Raw genomic sequence first — 13,937 nt, 5'->3', positions numbered from 1 at the left:
GTTCTTTGATATTTTAAAAAAAACAGTATCTGCAGCCAACAAATGCAAGTGTTTATTTCTCTAATATTGTATAAATTTAGGCTGCATTGCAATAATTCACTCTTTTGTTTTCCTTACTGGTGTTACATGGAATAGAAGTGTTCCACGATTAAATGGCTCATTTTGTTTTATTGTTGTATTAAAATTCTGTCCTTTTCTAAGAGATAGACATCTTTTGTCACACATCAAACTTACAGACTAAACACTGTTAAAACACATATTCCATTTTCATTAAAAAATAAGCATGAAACAGAATGTCGTAAAAAAACATAATTCAGTTCATTAGAAATTGTCATTGAAGTCATTTAGCATTTCATGCTAGACCACATAAGTCCAAGGATAACATAACGAATAAAGAGCAGTACATGTGTGTACTGTCAACTATCTAAACAGCTATCCTAAAATGTTGATCTAATTAAAGAAGGAATATATATCCATTGCTATGATATTGGAAGAGCTGTTTGCATGTCAACTCTTTGATGATACACATTATCTTATAGAATCCAACTACATGTATTATTATTACTTAAATGCTCTTAAAGCAATGACAAGCCTTTGTATGATCAAGATGACATCTGCTTGGAAAAAAGGGTAAAATTATGGTTCTATTCAAGTAATATATATTGCAGATAACATTTGACTGGGATATTTCAGAATTAAAATTCTTTGTGGTATCCAACAGAAATTGGTTTTACCAGGCAGTCCTAATTGATTTAACAAAATTATCCCTGCTCCATGTTGATTAGAAGATAGGGATTTGTTCAGTTTATGGGGACTCTGATATTTTGGGTAAGGAAAATGTCCCATGAGATCACTCAGGGTGCCATACTCTGATGTCCTCCATGATCATTCAACATTTTAAGTACCAGATTGAATCAGACAGATTGGAAGGGGAGTATCCAGTAATGCAAAATCGCAGCTACTGTGAACTGTGAATGGGACCTGGCTTCAGTGGATGTTCTGCAGAAGCAATCAAGGCTTAGCTAGCCAGCCATTAACAACACAAGTTTTTTAATATTGACATAATTAGCATCAAATTGGGAAATTTGATTTCAGACTTCAGCTTGGGAAAGGTGTCATTTACATTACGCAAAGCCATATGGAGTGTCATTATGTTGATTAACCCACATATAGACCAGCAGTTAACAGTACAAGTTGCTAATTACCTGCAATATACATGTAATTTAATTGAATTTAATATTGAAATGAATAGTGGACATTGTCATGATTCAAAAAGTAAACTAAACTTTCTAGTTGTCATGAATACACTACAGTCTCATGCACCAAGCATAGAATGACATAATCAGCACATTTGTGTATTTGACATGAATATCTGGCTGAAAACACATAAAAAAAGATTTAAAGGCATTAAAATTAAGCAGAACATTTGAAATGCAAATTTATCAAGCTATAACTGCTGATGTAAGCATAATGCATGTTTTATGATGGTGCATACAGTGGCAAATAATCCAGTGTGATATGGAGCCATGGTGGATAAGTTAGTAGAGTGTCTGACTTGTAATCTTAAGGTAATGGGTTTGATGCCTGGTCAGGTCAGCCTAGGTTGGTTGTCTTGGTGTATATGGGTGAAGAGCACTTTCCTCTCATTTTGTCATAATGTTTTCGCCAGTGATGTGTTAAAATGACATTAAAACCTATAAAAACAAACATAAGAATGTCAGTGGGTTAAGTTAGGATATTTTGTGTGCATTTTATATGGTTGTGCTTGGTAACTATGAGAAGACTCATTAGAACTGCCCTAAATTGGTCATAGTCACTAGGTTATTTTATGCTTTCTGAACAGCATGATTGACATCATGACAAAGAAAAATCATTCTACTATCATTGGTGTATGTTTTACAGTGTTTGCAAATTATCCAATGATATTAACAAACACAGTTACAATATCCAATCAGATTATAAACAACACAGTTCCAAACAATATCCAATTATATTTTTTTAAAATACAGTTCCAAAACAAGGAGTATTTTACCCAATTTATTAAATCCTTATTTGGAGATTTTTGTTAATTTTTCCAACAAAGATGAACAAGAAACATTACATTGTTGTTTAAAGCTTGCTTGCTTGCATTTTCTCCTGTGTATCCATAAGTTATTGACCTGAAATTCAAATTGTTGGTGCATATGTAGAAGGCAGCATCATCTCAATGTAAAACTAACATCAGCTCTTCCCCAAGCATTAGTCTGTCCCTAGTGGTATAATCCTAACTGTCTTGATGGTTTTCACTTCTGATTGCTTCTTTCCCAGGTTAGCCTGAGATGTAGTGATTGATACTGATGTTTCCAATGACTCGCTCACTGAAATAACCAATCACTGAAGCAATCACAATGAAACCATATTCTCTCTAAAGTAGACCAAAGGAGTGGTGAACAGTCTGTGACAGTGTACTAGACACAGAGTAATGGGTATATATTCCATAAAAGTGTTCATTCAAAATCATTAAGGTACTTAAATGGTACATGGGATGAATGGTGTGGAATGTCATTAAGGGGTCAGATTATGACCTGCTAGAATCAGTTATCTTGAATTAATTGGGGAGGATGTTAAATAAAGATCAAGGTTTCCTAACATATCTCTGCATAAACAGACAGCTGATTTAAACATCCAGTCTAGTTTTGATGTCTTGTGCCACTTTAATTATTGATAAAATTATATTGGAAAGACACATGCTTATTGTGCAAACAAGTTTGGCAAACTACGTAACCAGTTTAAATTTTATTGTTGCAATTAACAGGGCACTTTCTTGCTTATTAATTTGTATAAAATCAAGCATTCAGATAATATCAGATACCAGGCACTCAGAATGTTGGGAAATGCAGGATAAAATCCATGAAGCCTAAAATTCTATTAAACAATTCAATAATTCTTAGCTTGCAGCAGCCAGATGACAGTGTATCCTCAACATCAGTAATAATTCTTTTATATATGTGTCAGTCATTAGAATCATCCAGAAACACAATGGAAACAAGTTTTCATCAAAAACATGATTTGTGGAGACAAGCATTTCTCTAATTGGAAGTAATTTTGATATCATTGAGACAGAAGACAGATGTACGCATCATACCAAAATACAAAATGAAAAATGTTTGGTCTGATGAGGATGCATCCAAATGTGTTGAGGTCCTAGATAGAGAGACACCGTCTCCAAGGATCATGAGCGCATGTTGAGGTCCTAGGTAGAGAGACGCTGTCTCCAAGGATCATGAGTACAGAGAACTTTATTTTCCATGAGAACATTAAGAATGAGGAATCTGTAACACGAGACACACATTTTTATATTTTTCTTCAGAACTGTCAATTGTGCCAAAAATGAAATGTGATCTAAAAAAAAATGAATAATTAACTTGAGTTACAGGAATTTAACAAGGTTTACATAAATTTAGACGACTATTACGGTAATGAGTTCCAGCAGTTTATATCATCAGTTTTGATAGGTTAGTGCTGTTTTAGCTGACATGAACAAATCCAAATTTGTTGCTCTTATGTTACATAATGGGTAAGTACTGATATCATTGTTGAAAAGTGTCTGTCATTATCCATGTACATATTTCAAAGAAGGGCAGCCTGTCTCCACTTCTTGGCAAACATTTTTATACAGGATGGCTGCTCTCACACAAGTGTAGCTGCTACTTATGTTTACCTCAGCAAGATGGGAATAAATAATTCTAAATGTGTGTCCTCGGCAACTAATGGGTCAAGTGTCATGCTCAGAAAGAAAACTTGTGTAGGTGTATGTTTAAATTTAGAGACAAGTTTAGCACATTATTAGCAAAACAGGCAACAAGAGTAGGGTGTAAATGAAATTGTATACGTTTTAGAAGAACCAGAACTGGAAATTATGGAACCTCATTCTGTATATTGGCATAGGCTGGAGAATGATGCTGTTTACATGTGTAATAGGTCAGTTTTAGCAACTATTTAAAGTCTGCAAATGACACAAATGCCACAGCAAAAGACCTGCACACCTGCATGAGTATGTTTTGAATTACATGCTGTTGATTGCCTTAATGTTAGACATTCAAAGAGTTATGAACCTTAAGTGCCACTTTCAGAAAAAGGTGTTGCTCTTCAGCGAGATACATCCAGTGTAATAATTTAATTATTGATAAAATTATATTGAATAGACACATGCTTTAAGCAAATGAAGGACAGTGTTGGTGACTTATTAATGGAAGTGGAAAAGAACATTGCTGTAAAGAAATCCGTGTATCTTACTGTTTACTTAGTAATGATTGATGACACGCAGTTATTAATTCACCAAGAAAAAAAAACATTTTGAAGGAATGATATATGTACTAAGCTTTAATGCATGTCCAATTACATACAGCAAGATGTATTTTCATGGTAGATCACTTTGCAGCCTCTGGTAGACTGGCTTGTTGCTTTTGGTAGGGAATGCTTACTACATGTATGTATATTTGCTGCTGCAGGATATGTCTACAACAGGACAGTCTCATCATGATCATTCAGTCTTGACTGGACATTCATGTTGATAAAGTGTCTAGTAAGGGAAACACATTGGTTCTGTGGCAAACTGAAGAATTTACCTTTTATGGAAATTTTGTTGCAATGCATTCACTCTTCCTACTTTTGGACTACTGCTGAAAAATTGGGGGTAATGCAGCTGATAGAAATTTCCACAAGCTTCAAAAAAGGGTATCAAAAATTGTCATAATTTACTATTTGATTCATCATCCAGAAATCTATTATCAGAATTGAAATTACTGAAATTTCAATTCTGACTAGCCAACCAAAAGTCCATATTACTGTTCAAAGTAAAAAAAAATGAAACTTGTCCACATTAATTAGGTACTGTGTTTCATTTTTAAGTCAGAAGGCAGTGCCAAGGACCAAAACTTAGATAAGTTACAAATGGTCACTGTAAAAGACGATTTCCTAACCCAAATACTAAAAATTTAATTCATTTACTTCGGTGTTAGTGTATGGAATGAACTCACCAAAGCAATCAGATCAAAAACAAATCTAAATGTGTTCAAAACAAAATCCTATGAGTATTATTTCGAAAGGCAGTTTTTTTTGTTGTAAATATTGGAAATACATGCACTCAAATTCATTTTTAATTAGATACACCTTGTGTTTTTATACTTAATATATTAATCTTGCTTTGTTATTTTTCTGGGTTTTTTTTCTTCCTGTTTTTCTTCTTCTTGTATCTACATGTAGTTTGAGGGCCTCAGGAGAGAATTGTTTATCATACTGAGTTACCCTCATCAGATAAAATATTTGTTATTATCTGTGTAAGAAAAATACCTTTTGATTTTATCATTGACGAGAGTTCAAAATACAAAATAACAATATTAAATTGAAGTTGCTTTAGAACTAAAGTTGAATCAAGGTTTTATGGAAATTCCTGGATTTTTTTTTGAGTGCTATTACAGTATTGATGGAGGTGAGCACATATCTATGTAAATAGCATTTTTTGAAGAGTGTATGGATCACATGAATGACTCATTTTCACACAAAGTTAATGGAAAGTGCCCTAAATAAGTGAGTGGAACACCGGATTGCTGAGTGGTCTCAAGTGCTCATTTTTACTGATCACCGCCATCTCAACTCCGTGTGGGTTTGAGTCTTGGGGTTGGCCAGTGTGGGTATGTGAGAAAGCTTGCCAGTAGCTTACCATGGGTTGGTGGTTCTTTCCTGGGTTTACCCAGGTTTTTCCATCACCAGTTATACTGGCCACCTTGTATTGTGATATAGCCTATCATGCACTGAAAAAATGATGATAAACCCAACACAACAACATGAGTGAGCAATGAAGACAATAAAGGGAAGTAATTTTTATGTTAAAAACATTTGCTACACGTTAAGCCATATCACTACAGTATTAATAAGTATGTAGCAGAAATTTGCTACCTATTCATGTTAATAATAACCCTGTAGATTGGTAATGATGGTTCATCCCCAATGACATAAACTTCTTCAGGTCATGCCTTTTAGTTATTCGGTGTTGTTCGAAACTCAAGGTGTACAGACATTCTATTAAGGAGTTTGACCTTAATAAAATGTCTTTTTAGAAAATATGGTTGTATCACATTATGATATTATCCATTGGAGCCATGGAGTAAATTGCTTTTAGAGGGAAACCGACTTATAATAAAGTGTGTCCCGCGTAAAACTATTACATAATAAAACAGGATCCATGACCTAACCTGACATATGACGGAAACTTAGTTAAAATGAAGGGTCTTATAAAAGGAACCATGTTATAATGAAGAACCTTATGACAGGAACCATGTTATAATGAAGAACCTTATAAAAGGAACCACATTATAATGAAGGGCCTTATAACAGGAACCATGTTATAATGAAGAGCCATATAACAGGAACCATGTTATAATGAAGGGCCTTATAACAGTAACCATGTTATAATGAAGGGCCTTATAATAGTAACCATGTTATAATGAAGAACCTTTTAACAGAAACCATGTTATAATGAAGAACCTTAGAACAGGAACCATGTTATAATGAAGGGCCTTATAACAGTAATGATGTTATAATGAAGGGCCTTATAACAGTAACCATGTTATAATGAAGGACCTTATAACAAGAACCATGTTATAGCGAAGAGCCATATGACAGAACCATGTTATAATGAAGGGCACTGTAGTGAGGGAGTGCTGTTCAATCACTTATACTTGAGAAAAAAATTGCCAAAATGTTATATTTTTCCTTTGTGAACTAATTGTTAACTTACATGATTATTTTTATAAATATTACTTTGCAAGCATGTCAGGTACTTTTGCTTGATTTTCCTTTGTTTTATATTTGTTAAAAATGCTTAATTAATTGACCTTATTTGTCAACTTCAGCATTAATCCTTGAACCTTCATGTATGTACTTAATTATATTGTCATTATTTTTTAATGTCAGAATGCCAGAATGAAGCATATAGAATCTCTGCTGTACACTAGTCTTGATGTCCATTTCTGCATGCAGTCATTTCCTTTTTAATGGCCCAAAAATGTCAAATTACCATAAACTCAAAAAAAGGTTTAATAATGGCTTATCAATATAAGGGTACAGAAGTGTTGAAAAGAATTGGTTGCCCGCTGAACGATCATGCTGAAAATTAAAATATTGTTGTTCAACTAAAACTCTTTTAAAAGTTATATTGTTACAGAAATTCCAATTTAATTACTTGGTTATTCAAAATAAAGCTTTGGGCTTTTTGTGAATTATGTGAAAATGAGATATTCTTTTCAACCTTAATTTCATGTACAGTAGAGATTCCATGGATTAATGTTGCATTAGGTCAGAGATACTTAAATCATTGCCATCAAAATCTGACTGGGGTGTAACTTTGAGTTGTTGGTCAAAAGTTGCCACAGGCTACCAGGGTGTAACTTTGAGTTGTTTAGTTGGTCAAAAGTTGCCACAGGCTACCAGGCAGTGGATTTTCTTTAAGATGAGATGTTTGAAATTACAGATAATACAGATATTATTTAAATTTAGTACCTGCTAGAAACTGTGAACATCTTGATCTTTTCTTGTACTCTTTTTCAGGTATTGATCACAAAACCACAATTATACTTCTCGATGGTAAAAGGGTAAAGCTTCAGCTTTGGTAAGCATTCATTTAGTTTATTTCATAATAGGCCGATAGTAAGAATGAAGGAATATTATGTTGAACATATATTTATTGAATCTCTCATGTACTTCAAAATGTTGATGAACTCAGCTCAAATTTGTTACCATACTGACAAAAATGATGACTTATATATTAGAGTAAATGGTCTTTGCATATAAGCTCACTGGGTTTTAGGTTTTATCTTTTAAATTGAGAGACAAAGCATGCCCTTAATTCATAGCCATACAAATACTTATAAGTTGAAATCTGCATTAAAACTCCTAATTTGAAAGTGCTTACATAGTTCTGAATAGGACTTTTGATGGGATTTTCATGCTACAACCTTGTATTTCATGCAGATTGTATAATTTTATGTGTGTTTGTGTTGACTTAATTTTTGTGGCATCTCTGATGTTGATTGCTTTGATATTCCTTCATAACATTGTCAATTGTCTTTTGTCACAGGGTTACATCAGGGCAAGGAAGATTCTGTACTATATTCAGGTCCTACTCCAGGGGTGCTCAGGTTTGTTATTACTAAAATAAGTGAAATTAAGTTTGAAGTTGAACATCTGAGGACATTTATTTGCTGGAATGTTTTCAATGCAAGTTTTGTCAGCAAGTCAGTAGCCAAATGTATTTAACCATTATATATAATTCAAAGGCAAAGAAACTAGCAATATTTCCAATTTCATTTGTTCACATTAAATATATATTTATTCTCATTTAGGTAAGTTGTCTGTTATCTGTTATGTTTGTCATAATAGACTTGTGAAATATCAGTCTCTGTTTATTCATTTAACAGGAGATGCTGCAGTTGTTTTGGTAGAACATCAGACTCTTAATCCACAAGTCACCAGTTTGATATTGATCCAAGACCAGCCTAGGTCAAATACCTTGGTGTGTCTTCATGACACTTCCTTGGCATGATACAGCCAGTAATGTTAAAAATTCTGTTAAAACCAACAAAAAGCAACTATTCATTTAGCTTCTATTTTGTAGCAAGTTCTGCCATTTAAAATATGTGTTCTTGTATCAAATGTTGGTTTCATGAAGTTTTTGAATGTGGAGGAAACCAGAACCTTTGAGAAAACCACCAATCATAGATGGGTGGGCACGTACCAATTGTCCATGTGAAAATAGGGAATAAAACCTGGGACCACCAAGATGCAAAGTAAATGTGTTACCACTAAACTATCCAGGTCTCTCAGTTCTTTGAAAGATTGCATTTGTATATCAATGTGACACATTTTGCAAATGTACTAGAGTGACTGTGTGTGACAGTATCATTTTGATTATTGTATTGTAACTCAGATTAGTAACCACTATCATAAGATTACTATTGGATTAACATTTTATTACATGTATTTTACTTTTTTATCCATCTCATATTACCAAATGATAATCCTTTGCAGAAAAATCTTTTCTGTGGGCAGCCATTGGCATGGTCAAAAATGCTCTGATTTTTTGTTAAGTTTCAGAGCCTCATGTACATATGAGGATTCACATTTGATGCACAGGGTCTAAAAAATTGCATGTTTCTGGTTTCATGCTCTCCAAAAGTAAGCTTGGTCCACTTGATTGAGAATTTTTTAACACTTTTTGCTTTAATCCTATCTATGAAAAACAGCCTTTTACAGAGAAACACTATTTGGCTTAACTTGACTTTTGATGTTCTTCATGGCAATAATAGTAGTTTGAATTATTGCAAGTTTTAACACATCATAACTATTCGACAGAAGCCTCAAGTGGCCAAGTGCTCTAAAGCATTTGCCATTACTGAACACTGCCATCTCTGTCTGCATGGTTTCCTAGTCTCAGTCTCCTTCAGTGTGTGTATGTGAGAAAGCTTGCCAGTAACTTGCAGTGGGTCAGTGGTTCTTACCAGGGTTTTCCAGGGTTCTTCCTGCATCATTTATACTGGCTGCAGTATATCATGCACTGAAAAATGGTGTTAAACCCAAAACAACAACAACTATTCATCGTTATAAAGTTGATTCAGTGAGCAAAAGATTTCAAGCTGACTACAATTAGCACATTGCCCATGAAGTAGCCATATTTATAGACCAGAAGATCTTAATGGGCTGGCATTTATGGGATGGCCTGTTGTCTGTCATCTGTAATCAGACACCTGTCTGTTAGCACAAGAGTGTTATCCTCCTAAACTATATGGAGGATTGCAGTGAAACTTGAAGCAAGCATTCCTCACAAGGTTTAGTTTGTTTGAGTAAAATTTAATTGTGCTGATATGATATCCAATATAGCTATCACAGCAGCCATTTTAAAAATTTGTCACTACTCCAAGTTGGTACTGAATGAAAATGGTACTTATATGAAATCAACTATAGCCACATTGGCAGACATTGTGAAAATCTTTTTACTGCTATTCTTGCTAAATGGAAGGTCACATTTGACATTTGGTTTTCACTGGAAGACTACTTGATCCTGAATGAAAATGGTGCCAGTCTTTCATATAGTATTGCTGCCACAGAGGCTTATTTGAAAATCTTATTGCTCAGGAATATTAGAGATGGTTTCAACACTCCACAATTAAAAAGAACAAATGGTTTTATCTTGAATTCCTAAAAATGCTCTTTATATGGTGGAATGTCATCTCTTCAGGTAACTCATTTTATCATGCTGTCTCTATTTGGTAGACACGAGACACAGCCATGAACAAAAACCATCTTAAATATTTTAATGCATATAGTGTTGCCCAGAACTAATGAATTAAACAAAAATCAAAACTGATTACAACATTATAACCACAAAAAAACTTTTTAAGAGAGGAATAATGTTTAGGGTCAGCAGGCTAACAATAGGGTTGGCTTGGAAACCACAGCTAGTTTTAACTAATCTGGCCAGAAAGCCAAGTGAATTTATGGTAAGGACCTACATCCATCATCCATCCTTCCTTGATTGCTTGTTACCACTGGTGGCCATATTTCTGATATGATTTTGATCAAACTTGGAATATAAGTTTATGTAATCAAGATCAATGACAAGTTCATTGATGAGTGAGATTCATGGATATTAACCCTTTACCTCGTACAACCATCTTTGGATGCCTCTACAAAAGTCGCATCGAAGCGCCTTTTGACGCCTCTACAAAAGTCCCATGGAAGCGCCTTTTGACGTTGGCTGTAAACATCAGCCATTTTAAGCCGGATTTCGTAGCGCCACCTTCGGTGAAAACCCCTTATTAGATACTACATTCATTTCTGCGAATGACAATTATGTCAGATCACGTGGTCACTGTTTATGTACTGGTCGATATCTGCTATTTAAAGTAACTGGGTCGTAATCTCCACTCTCCAAAATGGCGGTCGCGGATTTCATTCAGTACTTAAGAAGTTTTCACGATTAGAATCACAACTATGAAAGATTCAGTAACCTAGGTAAAGGCTCTGATATTGATGTAGGCAGCAATTAGTTTTTATAAATTATCAAATTCAGATGATTTAGTGATGTAGACACAGACAAAAAACTTTAAATTTCCAGTATGAGAAATGGCAGCTACGGTTGGTCACACGGCCTCACTGACATGACGGTGAATGAGTTCTCTCCAGATTTTAAAGCACATAACAGATTCTTCCATGATAAATAATTGCACAACTATAACAATCGGACTTTACTCTTAAATTGTTCCACATATAATAAATGTGTACCAAAAATGTAAAATGGTTAAAATTGCTGTTAAACACAACATACACTACACTGCTTAACAGTTCACAGGCAGGCTATGCGTATGCGGTCGACCAGGTGACGTGTTCTGTTTATAGTGAGCTGCACTTTGTCACTATGCTCTATGAGGTAAAGGGTTAATGAAGTGGTTTTGCATTTGTTTGGCTTGTTCCTTGCCTGTATACCATATTTCTGGTCCAACTTTGATCAAACTTGGGATGTGAGGTTATATCATCTGGATCTCAGATGATTTCAGTAATGACAGAAGCCAAAGCTGCCCTGCAGTCCCACATTTCTTAATGGAAGATTCCATATATAGACTTCAAATATTACGTAAATCAGCACATCCTGTACATTTAGCAAAATATGCAGAATAAAAGTGCCACACATTTGGGAACATTATACCTGTCTTGGAGAGAGGTATTCCTCATGTAGAAAAAATCACTGATGAAATGGTATTGTGCTCATCACATGTCATTTATATCATGTTACTGCTTTGGAGGCCATATTTCTGGTCCAGTTTTGATCAAACTTATAAATGGGCATATATTATCAAGATCTCCAATAGTTTGATAATGAACGAGATCCTCACCTATTATAGTAGTGATCTTGTATCTGATGTTATATTTCCAGAACATTTGCATGGAAAATCAGTATTTAAAAAATAATTCTGTAAAGTATAGCACATCAATATTTTTTGGTTAAATAAAAATGGATTTTTTTCCTTAATAATATTGTTTGTATTACAGGGTCCATGCTGGACTTATCTCCAGCCAAAATTGGTTCAATTTGGTGAAAATAGGGACAAGTGATTTCAGAAACTTCAAAATCTATTATGTTTAATATAGTCACTTTAAAGATATTTTTTGCTTATTTTTGCCTGTTTTCTTGTCAGATCTTTAAAAAAGATAAAACACTGTTAAACCTGTATAGGAAGAGACAACTAATTTTGTTCCCTTACTTTTTTGCCAAATTACTATACTTTTCAAGATTGACTAAACACACATCCTGTGACTGATCTATTCAAGAGGAAACTTTTAAAATTATAAAAAATTACATGCTTCACACCTCAGATTGTTTAACTTGTAGGGGTTAAGTTTAAATATTTGGTCTTGTGAGATCTCATTTACATTCAGTATTACCCATGTGGCAACAGTGATAAATTGATTTTAGGTTTATGCCTACTATACAGTGCAATTCACCTGTACTATATATAGACTTCTTCTGAAAAATTATGTGAATTTGATGGGGGGGGGTATTTACAGATGATCAGTGGATGAGAATTTCGATGATACCAATATAATTTTCAGGCATTTATGATAATCAAATTAGTACCAGAATTTATTACAGAATATAAAACTTTTGTAACATTTCACTTTCCTTTTTTTAAGTCAACATTTTGATTTAATTATTGATACATTTTGTTAAAGCAAATGGCATGGGGTGGCATGGCAAAGAAGAGGCAAAATAACATTCAACGGTTACTATTATGCCTGAATCATTCCTTTGCATTGACTCTGACAATAGTTCCTACATACTTATTAATTCTTCAATTTTTTTAGAACCAACTTGTTCAGTGTCATCTGCATTTCAGCCATTTATGCTAAAATAAAACCAGTGAGGATCCACTGTTTTGAGACACAACCTGTTTTGAGAGATCAGGATCTCCATGTAGAGATTTATTGGTTATATAGTGTTGTGGCCTGTTATGAGAGACCACCTGTCTCATGTGACCATTCTTTTTTGCAGAAGGAGTGGTCTTTCAGGACAGGTCCTACTGTGTTTGTTTTTTAAAGCAAGAAATACGTACTTGATTGACCCTTCATTATTAAGTCATTCAGTCTATTGGAACATATCTCATTCTGATGCAGAATGATTTTTTTTTGTTATAAGGTCAAGTGAATTTATGGTATGACCATGTGTCTGTCTTATGCTACCCATCATACATCTATCTGTCCATCAACACTTGCCTGTTATTTTTGTGGAGTCCCTGTTTTTGATCCAGTCTGAATCAAGCTTGTAACATTGATCTATATCATGATTATTTCAGACGAATGTGATAATGTGTGCATATTAATGAAGTGATTTTGTACTTGATTGGCTGACCCTGTTATCACACTGGATGCAGAATGTTTATATGATTCTGATTAAACATGGAATGTGCGCTTGTATTTTCCAGATGAGGTAAGTAATGAGTGAGATCCATGCATAGTATTGAGGTGGTCTTGACACGGTTTTGCTGAGTTTTCTACCACTCTCGAGGCCATATTTATGATCTGACATTGTTAAAACGTGGAATTGATGCTGATATGATCAAGGTCTTGCACATGTTCAGTAGTGAGTGAGATCAACACAAATTTAGGATTTAGTCTTGCAGCTGATTAGCTAAGCATGTTGCCACTCAGGAAGCCATACATTTCTGAACCAATTTAAATCAAATTTGAAATATGGACTTGTATCCTCAAACTCATGGAAGGATTCAATAAAGAGTGAAGTGTGTGCATATTTATGGGGTGATTCTCCATGTGATTGGTTGGGCTTATTACCACTCCGGAAGCCATAGTTTTGATCGTGTGTGTTCAGAATTGCAGTATGGGCTTAT

At 34.3% G+C, this 13,937-nt stretch overlaps 1 protein-coding gene across 1 annotated transcript in view; it reads left to right on the top strand.

Moving 5' to 3' along the window:
* LOC149805831 (ras-related protein Rab-40C-like) overlaps nt 1-13,937 on the top strand; it is a 41,263-nt gene that overhangs the window by 3,982 nt on the left and 23,344 nt on the right. Inside the window, exons 2-3 of the mRNA XM_089950545.1 lie at nt 7,588-7,648; nt 8,117-8,177. Coding sequence (XP_089806671.1) covers nt 7,588-7,648; nt 8,117-8,177 — 122 coding nt within the window. The remainder of the gene's footprint in view (nt 1-7,587; nt 7,649-8,116; nt 8,178-13,937) is intronic.

Source organism: Sinohyriopsis cumingii, chromosome 2, assembly GCF_028554795.1.
Source record: "Sinohyriopsis cumingii isolate HCF-2022 chromosome 2, ASM2855479v2, whole genome shotgun sequence".
In the NCBI taxonomy this organism is placed as follows: Eukaryota; Metazoa; Mollusca; class Bivalvia; order Unionida; family Unionidae; genus Sinohyriopsis; species Sinohyriopsis cumingii.
Note: the sequence above shows the minus strand (reverse complement) of the source record. Positions and strands in the feature narration are given on the sequence as shown.